Source organism: Echiichthys vipera (genome assembly GCF_963691815.1).
Source record: "Echiichthys vipera genome assembly, chromosome: 19".
Taxonomy (NCBI): domain Eukaryota; kingdom Metazoa; phylum Chordata; class Actinopteri; order Perciformes; family Trachinidae; genus Echiichthys; species Echiichthys vipera.
In genome coordinates, this window is record NC_139844.1 from 21,781,353 (window position 1) to 21,795,681 (window position 14,329).

At 43.7% G+C, this 14,329-nt stretch overlaps 1 protein-coding gene across 1 annotated transcript; it reads left to right on the forward strand.

Moving 5' to 3' along the window:
- Positions 1-3,602: 3,602 nt before the first annotated feature.
- On the forward strand, positions 3,603-12,445 carry actr10 (actin related protein 10). Its single transcript, XM_083934669.1, has 13 exons — positions 3,603-3,770; positions 4,960-5,032; positions 5,122-5,204; positions 5,791-5,899; positions 6,132-6,239; positions 6,458-6,525; positions 6,679-6,758; positions 8,004-8,039; positions 8,344-8,423; positions 8,552-8,625; positions 8,924-9,005; positions 11,363-11,564; positions 11,715-12,445. Exons 1-13 carry the CDS (start codon positions 3,694-3,696, stop codon positions 11,894-11,896), a joined length of 1,254 nt encoding a protein of 417 aa, XP_083790795.1. The 5' UTR covers positions 3,603-3,693; the 3' UTR covers positions 11,897-12,445.
- Positions 12,446-14,329: the final 1,884 nt, after the last annotated feature.

A 14,329-nucleotide genomic window follows, 5' to 3' on the forward strand; every position in this document is an offset into this window, starting at 1 on the left:
TGGAGGTGTGAGGTGGGACAAAAATCAAGGGAGGGATGGAACTGTGTGAGGTCAGTTTCTGTTGTTGTTCTTCAGGATTTGCATGTTCTGCAGATGATGGCGAGCTTGTTTCTGGGTCTTTATCCTGGAGAGAGTCACCGTAACCAGGTAGTTCTGTTCCGTCCTCCTCGCCTTGGTCTTTGCCCTCCTTGGCCTTGATGCTCAGCTGTGGCGTTGACCCATCTGGAGTCATCCTTGTGGTACTCACAGCTGTGTCCGATCGCCTTCTCCCACCTGTAGGACTCAACACGGGCTCATTGATGACAGGTATGTCCTCCTTTTTACCTTCTGGATCAACAGAAAGCACCGAAGCTGCCTCAGACTTTCTTTGAGCGTCTCCCATCTCCGGCAGGCTCCCGGCCTTCTTTACCCCGCTCCTTTGGCTCCACACCTCTCCACCAGCCTCGCTTGACCCAGATCTTCCATCAAAGCTGTTCCCATTTTCTGTCTGCGTCACTGGAGCTATCCCCTCAGGTGGTGCATGTGTGCCGGCCCCTTCTTCCGCACCTACATTCGATACCAGGCCAGTCACATATTCTGTGGGTTCAGCTGTTGTTATCGAGCTGGCACACTGCCCGTCACAGCCGCCGTCTCGTGTGGGGGCGAAGCTCTGGAGGTGGACAGGAGTTCCGTAGACAAAGAGACAGGTGCCAGCCAGGAGGAGGCGATGGAGCATCCCAGACATCAACATCTCTGTCTCGTCTCAGTGCCTGCTGAGAGTGGACGCAAACGATAAATGCTATCAGGCTTAGAGGTGTGGACGGTCCCTGCCTGCAAATTCAACGCTTCACCACCCAGACATGTGGACAGAGAGACACAAAGCATGCAGAGGTTGGCGGCGTTTGGGGAGGAAGATAGGTGGCAGGGCACATTACAAAAGTGTGCAACTGCAGATTAAAGGGTCAGAATGCGTTACACTTTTATTTAGAACTTTCTAACCACAGAGAACAGGATCAACTGTGCGTGTCTGCCTGCCCTGGCTTTGATGCCGTAGTCGCACCGTTTTTGAATAGTTGGGATGAAATTCCTTTTCATCTCAGACTCTGTTCATTTAGTTTAAACAGAAGGAGAGAACGACAGAGAGAGGGAGAGAGAGGGAGAGAGAGGGAGAGGGGGAATCTGACACAGCAATCCTTAGCACCCCTCCGCACTTCACCTATAAATAGCACCAGGTTTTCTATCCTCTAGGATGCTCTACTGACAGATCCCTGCACGTTAAAATGACACCTGCTTCTCTCTGGGGAGAGGGCAATATTCAAACAACATATGCATATTATACAATATTATACAATGCTACATTACACTTAAAAAAACAACAAATAACTGTGCATGACGCATGTGTTGCTTCACGTGACGTTGACAGCAATAACCACCTACAATCATCATAACAATCATAATAACAATAATAATAATAATAATCAATCGCTGCTGTAGAAAAGGAGGAGAAAAGACACGTCTGGTCATCACAGGGTGACACCCTTTCATGTTGTCTGAGTCACACAAACGTCTGAGAGAAATCATCCTCCAGCCCCGATGATGCACAGTCCAACAATGTCACATTACAACCCACTTTTCCGCCTGCGCACCTCCGCTGTGATCGATCCAGGGAAGAGCCAGTATGCCCGTGTAGACGAATGGATCGAGCCTTTCGGGGCTGTAAACAAATTCACGCTGCGGTGCTGGATCACAGAATTACCATACTGGAGCACAGACTACAGTGCATTCTCTTAAATCCCATCACCCATCACATTCTGCCAATGAGGCACCAATTAAAGTCGCGTAAGGCTGCAGAATAATTACCTTCCAGGGTTCATGACGGATTGCTGTGCCCGGAGGAGTTTTTTTCTCTCTTGCAGTGTGCAAAATAACAAAAACCAAATGAGGAAATGCAGGAGACAGATTCCGGGTATTCAAGTGTGGAAAGCAAGCTGCAGGAGAGGCTTGTTGTTGTGCAGCTCGGCGTCACTGACTGAAAGTCTCACTCGTCTCTGCGTATACGTCCGCCTGCTGCTTCAGAAGCGCCGCCGCCGCCAAACGCTCCGGAGCTGCAGGGTTCATTCAGACAGACGGCTCTGACTTCTGCTCGGTGATGGCCGCGCTGTTGCCTCCGAGTGCATCCATAATAAGCAGCTCATTTTGCATTTCGTTCAGGGTTCAGGCGAGGCTGCAGGTGGTGCTGAGTGGACAGCTCCTTAACCTCCTGTTAAAGGTTCACAGGACGCAGCGCACTCTTACCTTTAGTGTACTGGTCATACAAGTGCAACTATGTGCAAGACAAAGTAATATAGCAGAGACATGATTAAATATATTGGCTATTAACTGCAAAGTATGCTTTTTAAGTAATTGGAATAAGCCTAAAGTATAATTAGTAAGAATATATTAAAGCTTCTATATTCATAAGATACTTATAAATCATTTTTAATGTACTTTTGATACAAAGTACACTTTAATTTGGCTAAATAAGCATATACTAGTATATAAGTATACAAAATATGATTTAAGTTGTTCCACTTTAGCACATAAAAGTGCACTAAATACACTTCAAGTTGAGCTTTTCTATAATTTAATTACAATTCAAATAAATTTAGTACAAAATGAGTTGTTTCAAAATAGCATTCTTCAAGTTAACTTATCATGAACACACTTATAATGATGATTAGTGTGGTTTCAAGTACACAAAAGTATGCTAAAATTTATCATTAACACATTTATATTTGTTGTTATTTATGTTAGTTTTTTATGCTAAATATTACATGAAACTTTTGATTTAAATGTAATCGCCCCTGCTACAACAGACCGATGTTTAAAATCATCTTAATACATACATTTGATTTTAAACAGTACTTATCTGCCACGTATTGCTGGTAAATTAATATTCGCCTATTTATGAATTAAAATGGCATTTTAAAAAGAATCATAGTTATGATCGATACCTTTACACACACTTACATGATGGCTTTCACCTTGTGACACAGGCAACAGATGATTTGAGCCTCATGTCTCATTTTTTCATGAAGGCTATGCAAATGGCTACAAATGTTATAATTTATAAGACTAAGGATAGTATATATTAGTAATAGTGAAAATAGCAGCAGCAAGCGTCATGCGGGACCACGGCAGCAGGCACCACCACGATCAGCAGAGACCTGCGAGACGACAAAGCACAAACAACTCCGGGGAAGAAGTTGAATTGTTAGCATGCATTGATGAGACATGAATGATACAGACAGAGAGGAGAGAAGCTCAGAGGATCAGGAAAAGTATCATCCCCGGCAGACTAGGCCTATAGCAGCGTCATGGAGGGCTCATAGGTCCTAGCTTTAGCTTTATCAAAGAGGAAAGTTTAAGTTTACTTTTAAACATGGGGGCGGTGTCTGAAAGTACTACTTTAATTCAAGTAAAAGCCCTGAGAAGTTCTCCCACCACTGTTCAGCTCAAACGTATACTTTTAAACAGAAAGTTTCCATCCATCTTGTCCTTTTCTAATCATTTTCAGCATCAGTTGGTCAGGCAGTCATGTGACGTCATTACGTTCCGCAGACGCAACCCAACCCAACCGGAAGACAACAGCTTTTTTCTTCTTCTTTGGATACGATGCACATTTGCGGCTGTCAGCGCTAAACACTGACATTATTTATTGACTTAAGTAATAAAATGCCCTTATTTGACGGGTTGGGAAGTGGAGGAGAGAAGACTGCGATCGTTATTGACTTAGGAGCCGCGTACACAAAGTGAGTATCCGCCGTTAGCTGCTTGCTAACAGAGTTAGCAGTATATGCTAACGTCCATAACGGCATTTCTTTCATCTATTAAACATTAACCACAGACGTGTTGGCACTTTATGTCTCAAACAGGTCTTAATCCTCACACACACACATGATACATAACTCCACACACCGGTAGCACCCAGTCCATGCTCACTAGACATGTCAGTGTTGAGCTAGCGTTAGCTAATGCCAAATTAAAGCTAAGATCAAATCCAATAAGGCAAGTTTCTTTGTAATGTGATGAAGAAGGGCTACAGTGTACTGTGATAACTGTATATATATATAAATGTAAATTACCACAGCTCTAAGGCGCTGGAAAAGCTTGATCATGCACCTTGAAATGTTTAAGAAGTGCTTGAATTTGACTTTGGAAGAGGCACGTTTATTTGTGTAGCTCCTTTCAACAACAAGGTAATTCAAAGTGCTTTACATAGAACATTAAAAGCATTGGGAAGAAAGGCTTGCAAAGTTGCATTCAGATAAATAAATAAGTACAAACAATAAAAACAAGCAAATGAAATACTACATTTACCCTACATCTTTAGACCAAGATTTAGACCAGACAAGAAGCCTTTCATTTGTCCTGTGTGAGATGAAAATACCTCCCCGCGTTGACTGTTGTTTCTCTGACCTATATAGTTTTTCTAAGCACCTGCTAATCTCAAAGCTGTCTGATACTTCACCCACCACTATATGTCACATCTCCCCACATTTAGGGTATTTACAGTAAGTACATTACTGGAGATTTATCAAAAACTCTGACATAAAATCTGTAATATCTTTCTCTGTCAGTGTACGACATCAATGCTACATGATTCCTGTCATCTGTCTGGATTTTTAGGCAAATGTATTATATTATAAAGACGAGAAACTGGCCTGAGGAAAGTCACATGAAGATCAAGTGCTCTCTTTGAATAATGATTTCTTTGTCTACACTTACTTTACCACATGATGTGACACAGAGCTGCACTGTTATTCTATTTATATGCACCTTAAAATATATTTCTCTTAGTCTAATTTGAAATCCACGTTTGTTTGTAGACAGTTCCATAGTATTGCTTACATCGCAGCATGTGTAGGTGACTAAAATATCTAAAACAATCTTCTCTCCACGCCCTGTAGCAGCTCCGCTGACAGTTTGCGCTTCTTGCAGATGTGGCTTTGCAGGGGAAACGGGGCCCAGGTTCATCATTCCGAGCGAGATCCGGAAACCGGGACAGCAGCAGGTGAGACTCGCCTGGGCTTTGCTAAGTGCAACAATTTGGGAGGATGTTTAGAAATGTTTGTTGATGTTCATGTGGTGTTTCACTTTCAGGCCATCAAAGTGGTTCAGTACAACATCAACACAGAAGAGCTTTATGTCATCCTCAAAGAGTTTATCCATTTACTGTACTTCAGGTGAGACTCTGCTGCATTAGGTATTTCTATATACGTACATTAGGTATATCGGGTTAAACATTAAAAAAACAACAGACACAATCAGAAAAACCCCAACATGAATCACGTCGACACGGTCACAATAACAAAAAACAAGTAACCAAATAACAAAAGTAGATAAATTAAGATAAAGTGGGGAAAAAAACGCACTAATAACTAATAGCAAAAATAATTAACGTAATTTAAGAAAGAGAAAGACGACAAAAAAAATAAATTAATAAAGGGGAGGGGGGTGGGGGTCTCTCCTTCGAGCACTAGGAAGTGTCCTCAGCATCGTCAGGAGTCGGCGGAGAAACATGTTTCCATTTAAGAAGAATGTTACGTCTGGCGATCAGGGCGGTAAAGGCCACGACACGTTGTGTAGTAATGGGCAGATTTTTGGATGGAGGGAGACCAACAAGAGCAGTGAGGGAGCATGTTGGTGAGGGTTTGAAATATATCGGACCAAAATTCAGCAGGCTTCGGGCACGTCCAGAGCATGTGTGTGGGTGAAACACTCTACCGCCTTTAGCTGAAACATCTTCATCTTCCCGTTCGCCCTGATCAGGCACCTGCTGGTGAACCCTCGCGACAGAAGAGTGGTCATCATCGAGTCCATCCTCTGCCCGTCTCACTTCAGGGAGACGCTCACCAAGGTTTTCTTCAAACAGTTTGAGGTACGAGAATCAAGCAGATCAATGTTTTATTAAAAGTTGTAGAACATTTTTGGGGGAAAGTGTTAATTTGGAGCATAGAAGTCCCCACACTTGACCACGATAAAGAAAGACCCGCAGTAACACAGTTGTTTTTTATGTTGCCATTGTGTCCATCAGCCCACGCTGCCATGACACAGAGCTTTAAATGAGCAAAGTGTCCCTTTGCGAGTCATTCTTCGATGGTGTTTTCCAGGTTCCCTCTGTGCTGTTCGCTCCAAGTCACCTCATGGCCATCATGACTCTCGGCATCAACTCTGCTCTGGTGATGGACTGCGGCTACACAGAGACGCTGGTGCTACCTGTATCCTTTTTCTGAAGTCTTTGAAGAGCAATACTCCAACAGTTTAGGAAATTGATTTGCTTGCGTTCTTACCCAGAACTAGGAGAGACGATTGATGTCAATTTAATATCTGTTAGCTCGATGGACACAGTGGCCCAGGACTAAAATACCAGAATGTCTAAATGCAAAATGAAGGTTTGTGTATAAACTTTACGTTCCCACCTTGACTGTGAACTCAGGTCTGTGAGTGCACTCCTATTCTGCCAGCGTGGGAGGCTTTGCCACTGGGAGGGAAGGCCATCCATAAGTAAGTAGCTCTTAACAGATTTCTAGAGTTTTGTGTACACTTTGTTGTCAAAATAACACTTCTTTTTTTATGATTGCAAACCCTGTGACTGTAAAATGGACCCTCTTTTGTAAGCTCCCACCCAATAACTGCATGTGTCTGTATTTATTATAGAGAATTAGACGGACTTCTTGTGGAACAGTGCACCGTGGACACAGACACCACCACTGGGCAGAGTGTACCAGCTGCCATCGGTAACGACAGAAAGATACCTGCAGTCTTTTTTTAAACAGACAAACTTGCACGTCTGATATGGACTGCTGATTTGTTAGACAACACAGAGAGCAAAAAAATATAATGGCTTCCTTTTAGCCGTTATGCGTAATTTACTATTCATCAGAAGAACTTGTTTCTGGGTGACATTTAAGTGAATTCCTTGCTCAATTTGTGAATTATACATATGCATACGGCCTATTTTAGAGTTTTTTACTCGTTGAGCTGTGGGTTCTGCAGCAGAGTGAGAGGAGCTACATACATACATACATCAATAATTGAGACAGACAACAGGTCTCTTGGCTTGACTGTTGAATGAACTGCAGTGAGCGGAGATCTTTGTGATCACAACACTTTGTGTTCAACCCTTTACCGCCAGCACAATTCAGGGAGAAGTCCAGGCAAGACCTGTTAACTGCCTCTCTGTAAGGTCGCACCCACACTGTCCATCCGTACCGCGCCCCAGGACATTTCACGGCTAAAGTCTAGTTCGTTTGACCAGTGTGAGTGAGTGGTACTCTTGCCGTCCACGGCTCGTTTGGGAGAGGTGGGCTTTTGTAAAGCACGTTTGCACATGTACGAGCCCGAGCGCGCGCATGTGTACGAGCACGAGGCCTACGGCGGGTCTGACTTAATTTTATGTTCGCCTGTTCGGACCTAGAAAAAAGAAGGAGGGACCATGCGCAGACATTTAAAACAATGGCGGTGAAAGGTTCGCGTTGGTGTGATGCGGAGGTGGAGTGTTTACTGCAGTTTTGGTCGATGAAAAGATTCAAAAACAGTCGACAAGACTCACAAAAACTCAGAGGTCTACGGAAAGATTTCAAAACAAAGCGACGCATCGCGATGACGTCAATCAATGTGCGTGATGACGTATAGGCAGCAAGGAGCATTCGCTGAGGCCCAGGTAGTGTGAGTACAAACAGGCCTGGCCTGCTGGGGGAGAGGGCGGGAGGGACAAGGACCCTAAAGCCTGGGGCACGGTACGGAAGGACAGTGTGAGTGCGCCCTTAGTAGTGACAAAATACCACACAACGAGTTTCTTTTGCAACAACTGGAGCTTGTGTTTGATTTACACCGAGCGGTCATACGTTCCCCAAACGCCGGTTCAGCCTCATCGTAATAAATTTAAGTTTGAATTGAAATGAGAGAAATTGTTTATTTTTTTAGGAATAAGCAAAACCAAAGAAAATCAAGTTTTGAACTTCTTTTCGTCTTTTCTTTAGGGACCATCCCAGAGGAGACTGTGGAGGATATCAAAGGTAGGTTTGATAGATGTTTTCCAGGGTTTTAAATGTGCACCCGTTGCTTCGCTCCTGAGAGAGTTTTACTTATTCCTTTCACAGACGGCATTCCCAAAAGAGAACAACACAAATTTGTAGCTGAAAACCGATGTGTGTTTCATAATCATGGTTCATTTATGATGCACATGTGTAATTTACTTGGTTTGTGCTGCAAAATAGCCCATGTCAATTATTGATTGATTGATACCTAATTTCCTATGGTCACTAAGGACATTGTAGTCTTTTGTTTTGGATGTCTGCTCATTGGTTTGGTTCCCTGCAGTCAGAACGTGCTTCGTCAGTGACCTGCAGAGAGGCCTCAAGATCCAGGAAGCCAAATTTAACCTGGACGGTACAGCCGAGGTGAGTGGCGTGTTGTTTGTGTACTGTTTTTTGTTACCTTAGTTATACAAGGTCTGTAACCAAATGTTTGCGTTGAGTTAAGCAGTTCTGTGGATTCCTTTTTTATTCTCCCTTCCATGTGTTCGTAGCGTCCAGCCCCTCCGCCGGATGTTGATTACCCTCTGGATGGTGAGAAAATCCTGCATGTCAAAGGGTCAATCAGGTACTTCAAAGGATGCTTTTTACTTCATCTGATGTTACTTTAAACAGACTAAAACACAGATAATCAGATTTTCATTAAACTAAAATGTATCACAACTTTCCACGTGTTTTTAGTATTCTCATATTGAGTCGTGTTTTCCTTCCTTCCTTTTAGAAAATTAGATTTTCTGGTGTTAATGTCTTCCTAGAATCTTTGTTAGTCTCTTTGCGGTGCCGTCCATCTGCGGAGCAATGCATTAATCTTTAAATTTCTGTCACAAATTTGTTGCTCATTAGATTTTCTCTCATTTTTTCTCCAGGGACTCTGTGATGGAGATCCTGTTTGAACAGGACAATGAAGAGAAGAGCGTGGCCTCTCTCATACTCGATGCGCTCGTCAAGGTAGAGAAATGTGTTCATATTTATAATTTAGTTCTTCTATATGTCTTGGCAGGTTTGAGTGCAAGATGTTGTCTAATGTCTGCATTTGTGCACCGATTCCACACGATCTTAAGATCTTAAAGCTGTAAACTTCTACGTGTCTGTAAAAATCCCTTTCACCCAAGCCACGACAAGAAAAGATGATACAACGCTGATTAAGCCGTTCTGCGACATTCACCGCGCTGGGGCACAGGAAATGACGGGACTATCTTGCATTCTTAGTGTCTAATAATGATATTATTAATATTAATAATAATAATTGATTGTCCAACATTTTGTTTCTCATTAACAACCAGCTACCACTACCACTACCACAAACATGTCAGCAACAAATAAAAAATCTCATTTAGAAACATACCATTCTGTGTTTCTGAGGCACAACAAACCTACAACAATTACCTCTTCTGAAGAGTCCATTTTAAATTTTTTGCGTCGACTGTTCTTGTTGTTGAATCTCCTCCGGTGGTGCAGGGGAGGGGCAGGTTACACCGGGCTATACGTCGTATTGAGGCTCCGGCCGCATCGTTGTGATAACACAGAAATCCTCTGGGGGGACGGTAGAAGTTATGCACTATAGCTTTACTGAGCTTGAGTCTATTTATGTAGAAGTCTCACCTGTTGTAGATCATGCACGTTGAAGGCATATAGTATGCTCTTCAGCATCTCTTGTCATTTGGGTTTTGCCTCACCACTCTTCCCTTTCGGTGGACAGCAGTTTCTCCCTGATACTGTCGCTGTAAACCCTCAGTATCTTTGGCAGGAGCAAAGCAGCAACGCAGATTTGTTTCCCCATTGCACATCGGTGGAGTCTACAGTTTGACTCGGTGTAGTTGCCATGGCGACGCTGCACTGAGGCCATTCGATGTAACTGAGAGCAGTTTTGTTGCTCCATGTGGGGATCAGGACAGCCCCAGACTGCCTAATTAATCTCAGTGGGTACAGCAGGCATCACACAACCTCGGGCCTAAACCGCAACTGAAATATGTTTAAACTCTAATTGTGCAGTACTCTGCTCAGGGTATATTTATATATCAGTATGGCTCTACGCACCAGAGAAGGCACAGACGTAATGTATGGAATATTTTGTTTTAGTCTGCACCTGAAAACTGGAACCTACTGCACTGGCTGTGGACATAGATGACACTCAACGACACTGTTTATTGAGCTTTTTTCACAACAGAACATACAGAAGACATACAGAAACACTCAGAAAAGACTTCCCACCCCAAAAAGTAAATAATAATAATAAGATGAAAATTAGTCAATCTTGTAAGAAAGGGCATACAGTATATACACATGATGACAAAATGTCCTACAAAAAAAGCCAAATAAATAAACAAATAAAAAATAAAACTAAAAGCATGTGAGAGGTACGGTACAAACAGAGTAAAATCCAGGCGCGTTGTCACCTAAGTAAATAGAGTGTTCCAGGCAGCTCTGATCTCTCTTCCACGTATTTAAAAAAAGGTTGCCAAATCTCGTAAAATTTGCCAGATGAATGTGTGTGTGTGAATGTAAGTGTATGTTTTATTTTTTCCAGTTTCATGTAAAATAAAGTACTCCTGATCCATAGTTGGAGGGAGGGCATCCGTCTATTTCAGAAGGATTAGCAACGTACAGAAAGTCACGCTGAGAGTTGGAGACAACAGAAGGTACTCCAAAAAGGACTAGGACAGGACAGGGAGCTATTGTCACCTCTTGGACCTGCGAGAGTTTTTTAAATATCGTAGCCCAGTAAAAAAAAACATTTTCATCCCCTTTAATCTGGGAGGACATAAACATTATCAAAGCTCTCGACCTACCGGTCAATCTTCGTTCCTACCCTCACCTGTGGTCATGAAAGCTGGGTCATGACCGAAAGAACGAGGTCGCACGTACAAGCGGCCAAAGTGTGTTTCCTCAGGAGGGGGTCTGGAGTCTCCCTTAGAGAGAGGGTGAGAAGTTCAGCCATCCGTGAGGAACTCGGAGTAGAGCCGCTGCTCCTTTGCGTTGAAAGGAGCCAGTTGAGGAGGTTCGGGCATCTAGTAAGGATGCCCCCTGGGCGCCTCCCTAGGGAGGTGTTCCAGGCACGTCCAGCTGGGAGGAGGCCTCGGGGAAGACCCAGGACCAGGTGGAGAGATTAGATCTCCACACTGGCCTGGGAACGCCTCAGGATCCCCCAGTTAGAGCTGGTTAATGTGGCCCGGGAAAGGGAAGTTTGGGGTCCCCTGCTAAAGCTGCTGCCCCCGAGACCCGACCCCGGATAAGAGGCTGAAGATGAGATGATGAGTGAGTGACATTATCAAATTTGGTAAATATGTGCATGCGTTTCCCTGCAGTGCCCCATTGATACACGCAAGGTGCTCTCAGAGAACCTGGTGGTAATCGGAGGCACAGCCATGCTGCCTGGATTCCTGCACCGTCTGCTGGCGGAGATACGCCTCCTTGTGGAGAAACCCAAGTACAGCGATGTGCTCGCCAGCAAGAGCTTGCGCATACACGCTCCACCTGCCAAGCCCAACTGCACCGCCTGGCTGGGAGGTCAGAAAAGGAGATTTTTTTTTCATTATTTATCACTTACCTGTTGAACTGAAGGCTCTCTGGAATAAATGCAAATTATTTATTTGTGGCCTTTCCTCTCGTATAGTTTGGAAAGCCTCCTCTGTATTCATACTGTCCTCTGCTCAACAGGTGCTATCTTCGGGGCGCTGCAGGACATCCTGGGCAGCAGGTCGGTGTCACGAGACTACTACAACCAGACAGGCCGCATCCCAGACTGGTGCTGCTTGAGCTCACCTCCACCCGAGTCTCTCTATGAAGCAGGAAAGACGCCCCCTCCGCTTATGAAGAGAGCTTTCTCCACAGAGAAGTAGAATACGCTGTAACACAACTCAAATCATGTACTCCGTTCAGTAACAGTTCAGTAATCTTACACGTAACATCTCGACACAAGTCTCGTTTATGTGTTAACTGCACAGACAGCTCTAGATGTTTTTAATGTCTAGTAGTCACACGTATGTTTTTGTATGCACCAGCTGTGGACTGCTTGATCAGCTGAGCTGGTGTCTGGCGTCACCGGACAGAACCGATATTGGGATTTTAGGCGATTACAGAGTTTCAAACAGGTCCTGTGCTTTGTGCAGCCACGTCGTCGGTTTCTTTGGAAGTATCATTGAGAGAGACACAGAACCTGTACGTGCTCTTTCACTTCGGTCTGAGTTTCGTTGGCAGTTAAACTGAAAATCGTGCTCAGCAGAAATGTTTCCGATGATTACGAAGTTGAGCTTTAGTCGTCCAATTGTCAGCGAAACTGCAGAAAATGTTGATGAAATTTGCAGATGTTTTTTTCCTGTCACTTATTTATTGTTTGGATCTCGCAGTGTAAACTGGTTGTTGAACCTAATAAAGGCCCTATACACTCACACAGGTGTTCTCAGTTATTGCTATGCTAAAGTGGGGTCCAGGTCCCGGGGGTACTAAAGGATCGGTTATTCTGTTATACAACTTCTGTCTCCACATACTTGTGCTGGTATATCTGCGGTCGGCACGGTCAGTGTTTCACGTGGGTGTTCTGCTCAGACCCACAGTAAATAAGTAAGTAAGTCATCCCACTGTAAAAAGTGGTTGCACATGTAACAGGAGGGTCAGGGAGATGTCAATCAGTCCTGATCTGAACACATCCACACTCCTCAACAGTTAAATCAAGCTGGTCACACACAGTTTGTGTCGACCATAGTCGTTATTTATACCATCTCACTCTGTGACCATTAAATCCAACTGTTACAACAAATAAATATTCAGAATTCAATCAGAGTCATTTTTTTCTGTGCTTTTCATCCTAAATGGCGTATGTTTAAAAAATAAATAGTGACTGTTTCAATTCAATCAGAGTCATTTTTTCTGTGCTTTTCATCCTAAATGGCGTATGTTTAAAAAATAAATAGTGACTGTTTATAAACTGTAAAGCCAGTGTATTTGACAAGTGAATCACATCTAGTCATCCAGGAAAGTATTGCCAAGTGTGCTGCAGATCCATTCAATTCAATTCAATTTTATTTACAGTGCCAAATCATAACAGAGTTATCTCAGGACACTTTACAGAGTAGGTAAAGACCACACTCTATGACTTATTTATGATTTACACAGACCCAACAACCCTCAACCCAACCCTCCCCTGCTGGAGCTGCTGCCCCTGCGACCCGACCCCGGGTTAAAGATGAGATGAGATGAGATGTGTGCGTGCGTGCAAGCTAGCGTGGGTGTGTCCCAGAATAGAGATGCTGTTTGGTCTTTTGGGTCACATACATCACTCTATGTCGGTCCGTCTGGTCACTGTGGGCTTGGGAACAAGTAGCATTACCCACAATGCACCTGCAGCCCAAGACTGGTAAAAAAAGTGTGGGAAATAAGATAAGAGTGTGGATTAATTTATCCCTTTTTTATTAATTGTTACAGTTACAGAAGTTACAGTGCAGTTTACTGATAAGCAGTGGCAAACGTGCGTGTAGAGACCATCTCTGAGTAGCCTTACACGTGTTACCAGTAAATGTAGGGGTAACCGTCATGGTGGGTGTAACCAATTCTTATTAGCGTTCACAGGGACCATGCTTCTCCCTCCTTTGTTTGATCACGAGCATGTGGTTGTGAAAACCGTCTTTGTCTTGTTGATCAAGTCCAGGCGTCCACTCTTAAACTGAAAGAGCAAGTAAATCATAGAAATGAGCAAATCATGGGGAGTGCCGCTGGTATTTGTTTACATGTGATGTAGGGTCAAAACAAAAAAGATGCATCTAATGAACCTCTTTCAACTCAAAATGAGAGCTTTGTTATAGTTTATATAAAAGGCTTTGAAGCAGGAGTGCAGACCTCGTACCTGTGGATGCAGGACAATGTTTGTGTGAGTGTGTAAACTCAGATTGGCCTTTTCTGACCGTAAAGCTCAAGACAACAGCAGCCTCGCTCCCATCTGGGGATATGGAGTTGTATATTCCCACCTGCTGCCTCCGCTCCAGCTGAGGGAAACCCCATCCTCCCTCGATGGGGACTGGGACTGGAGCATCACTGTGGTTCCCAGACTCAGGAAGCAGCAGCTGTCCATCTGACCTCTGGCTATCAGACTGGGAGTCTGAGAAGGAAGGGGAAACCCCCGGAAAGTGGGTGAGCCCAGCCTGAAAGGAGTGTTGGCGGACGATTCATTGGAAGTTCAAAAGCAGTTCACATACCCTCACGTACATACATATATTTATGTTTAAAAGAAAAACAATAAAACAAGGAATACTACAGATTTAAAAAAGAAACTACATATT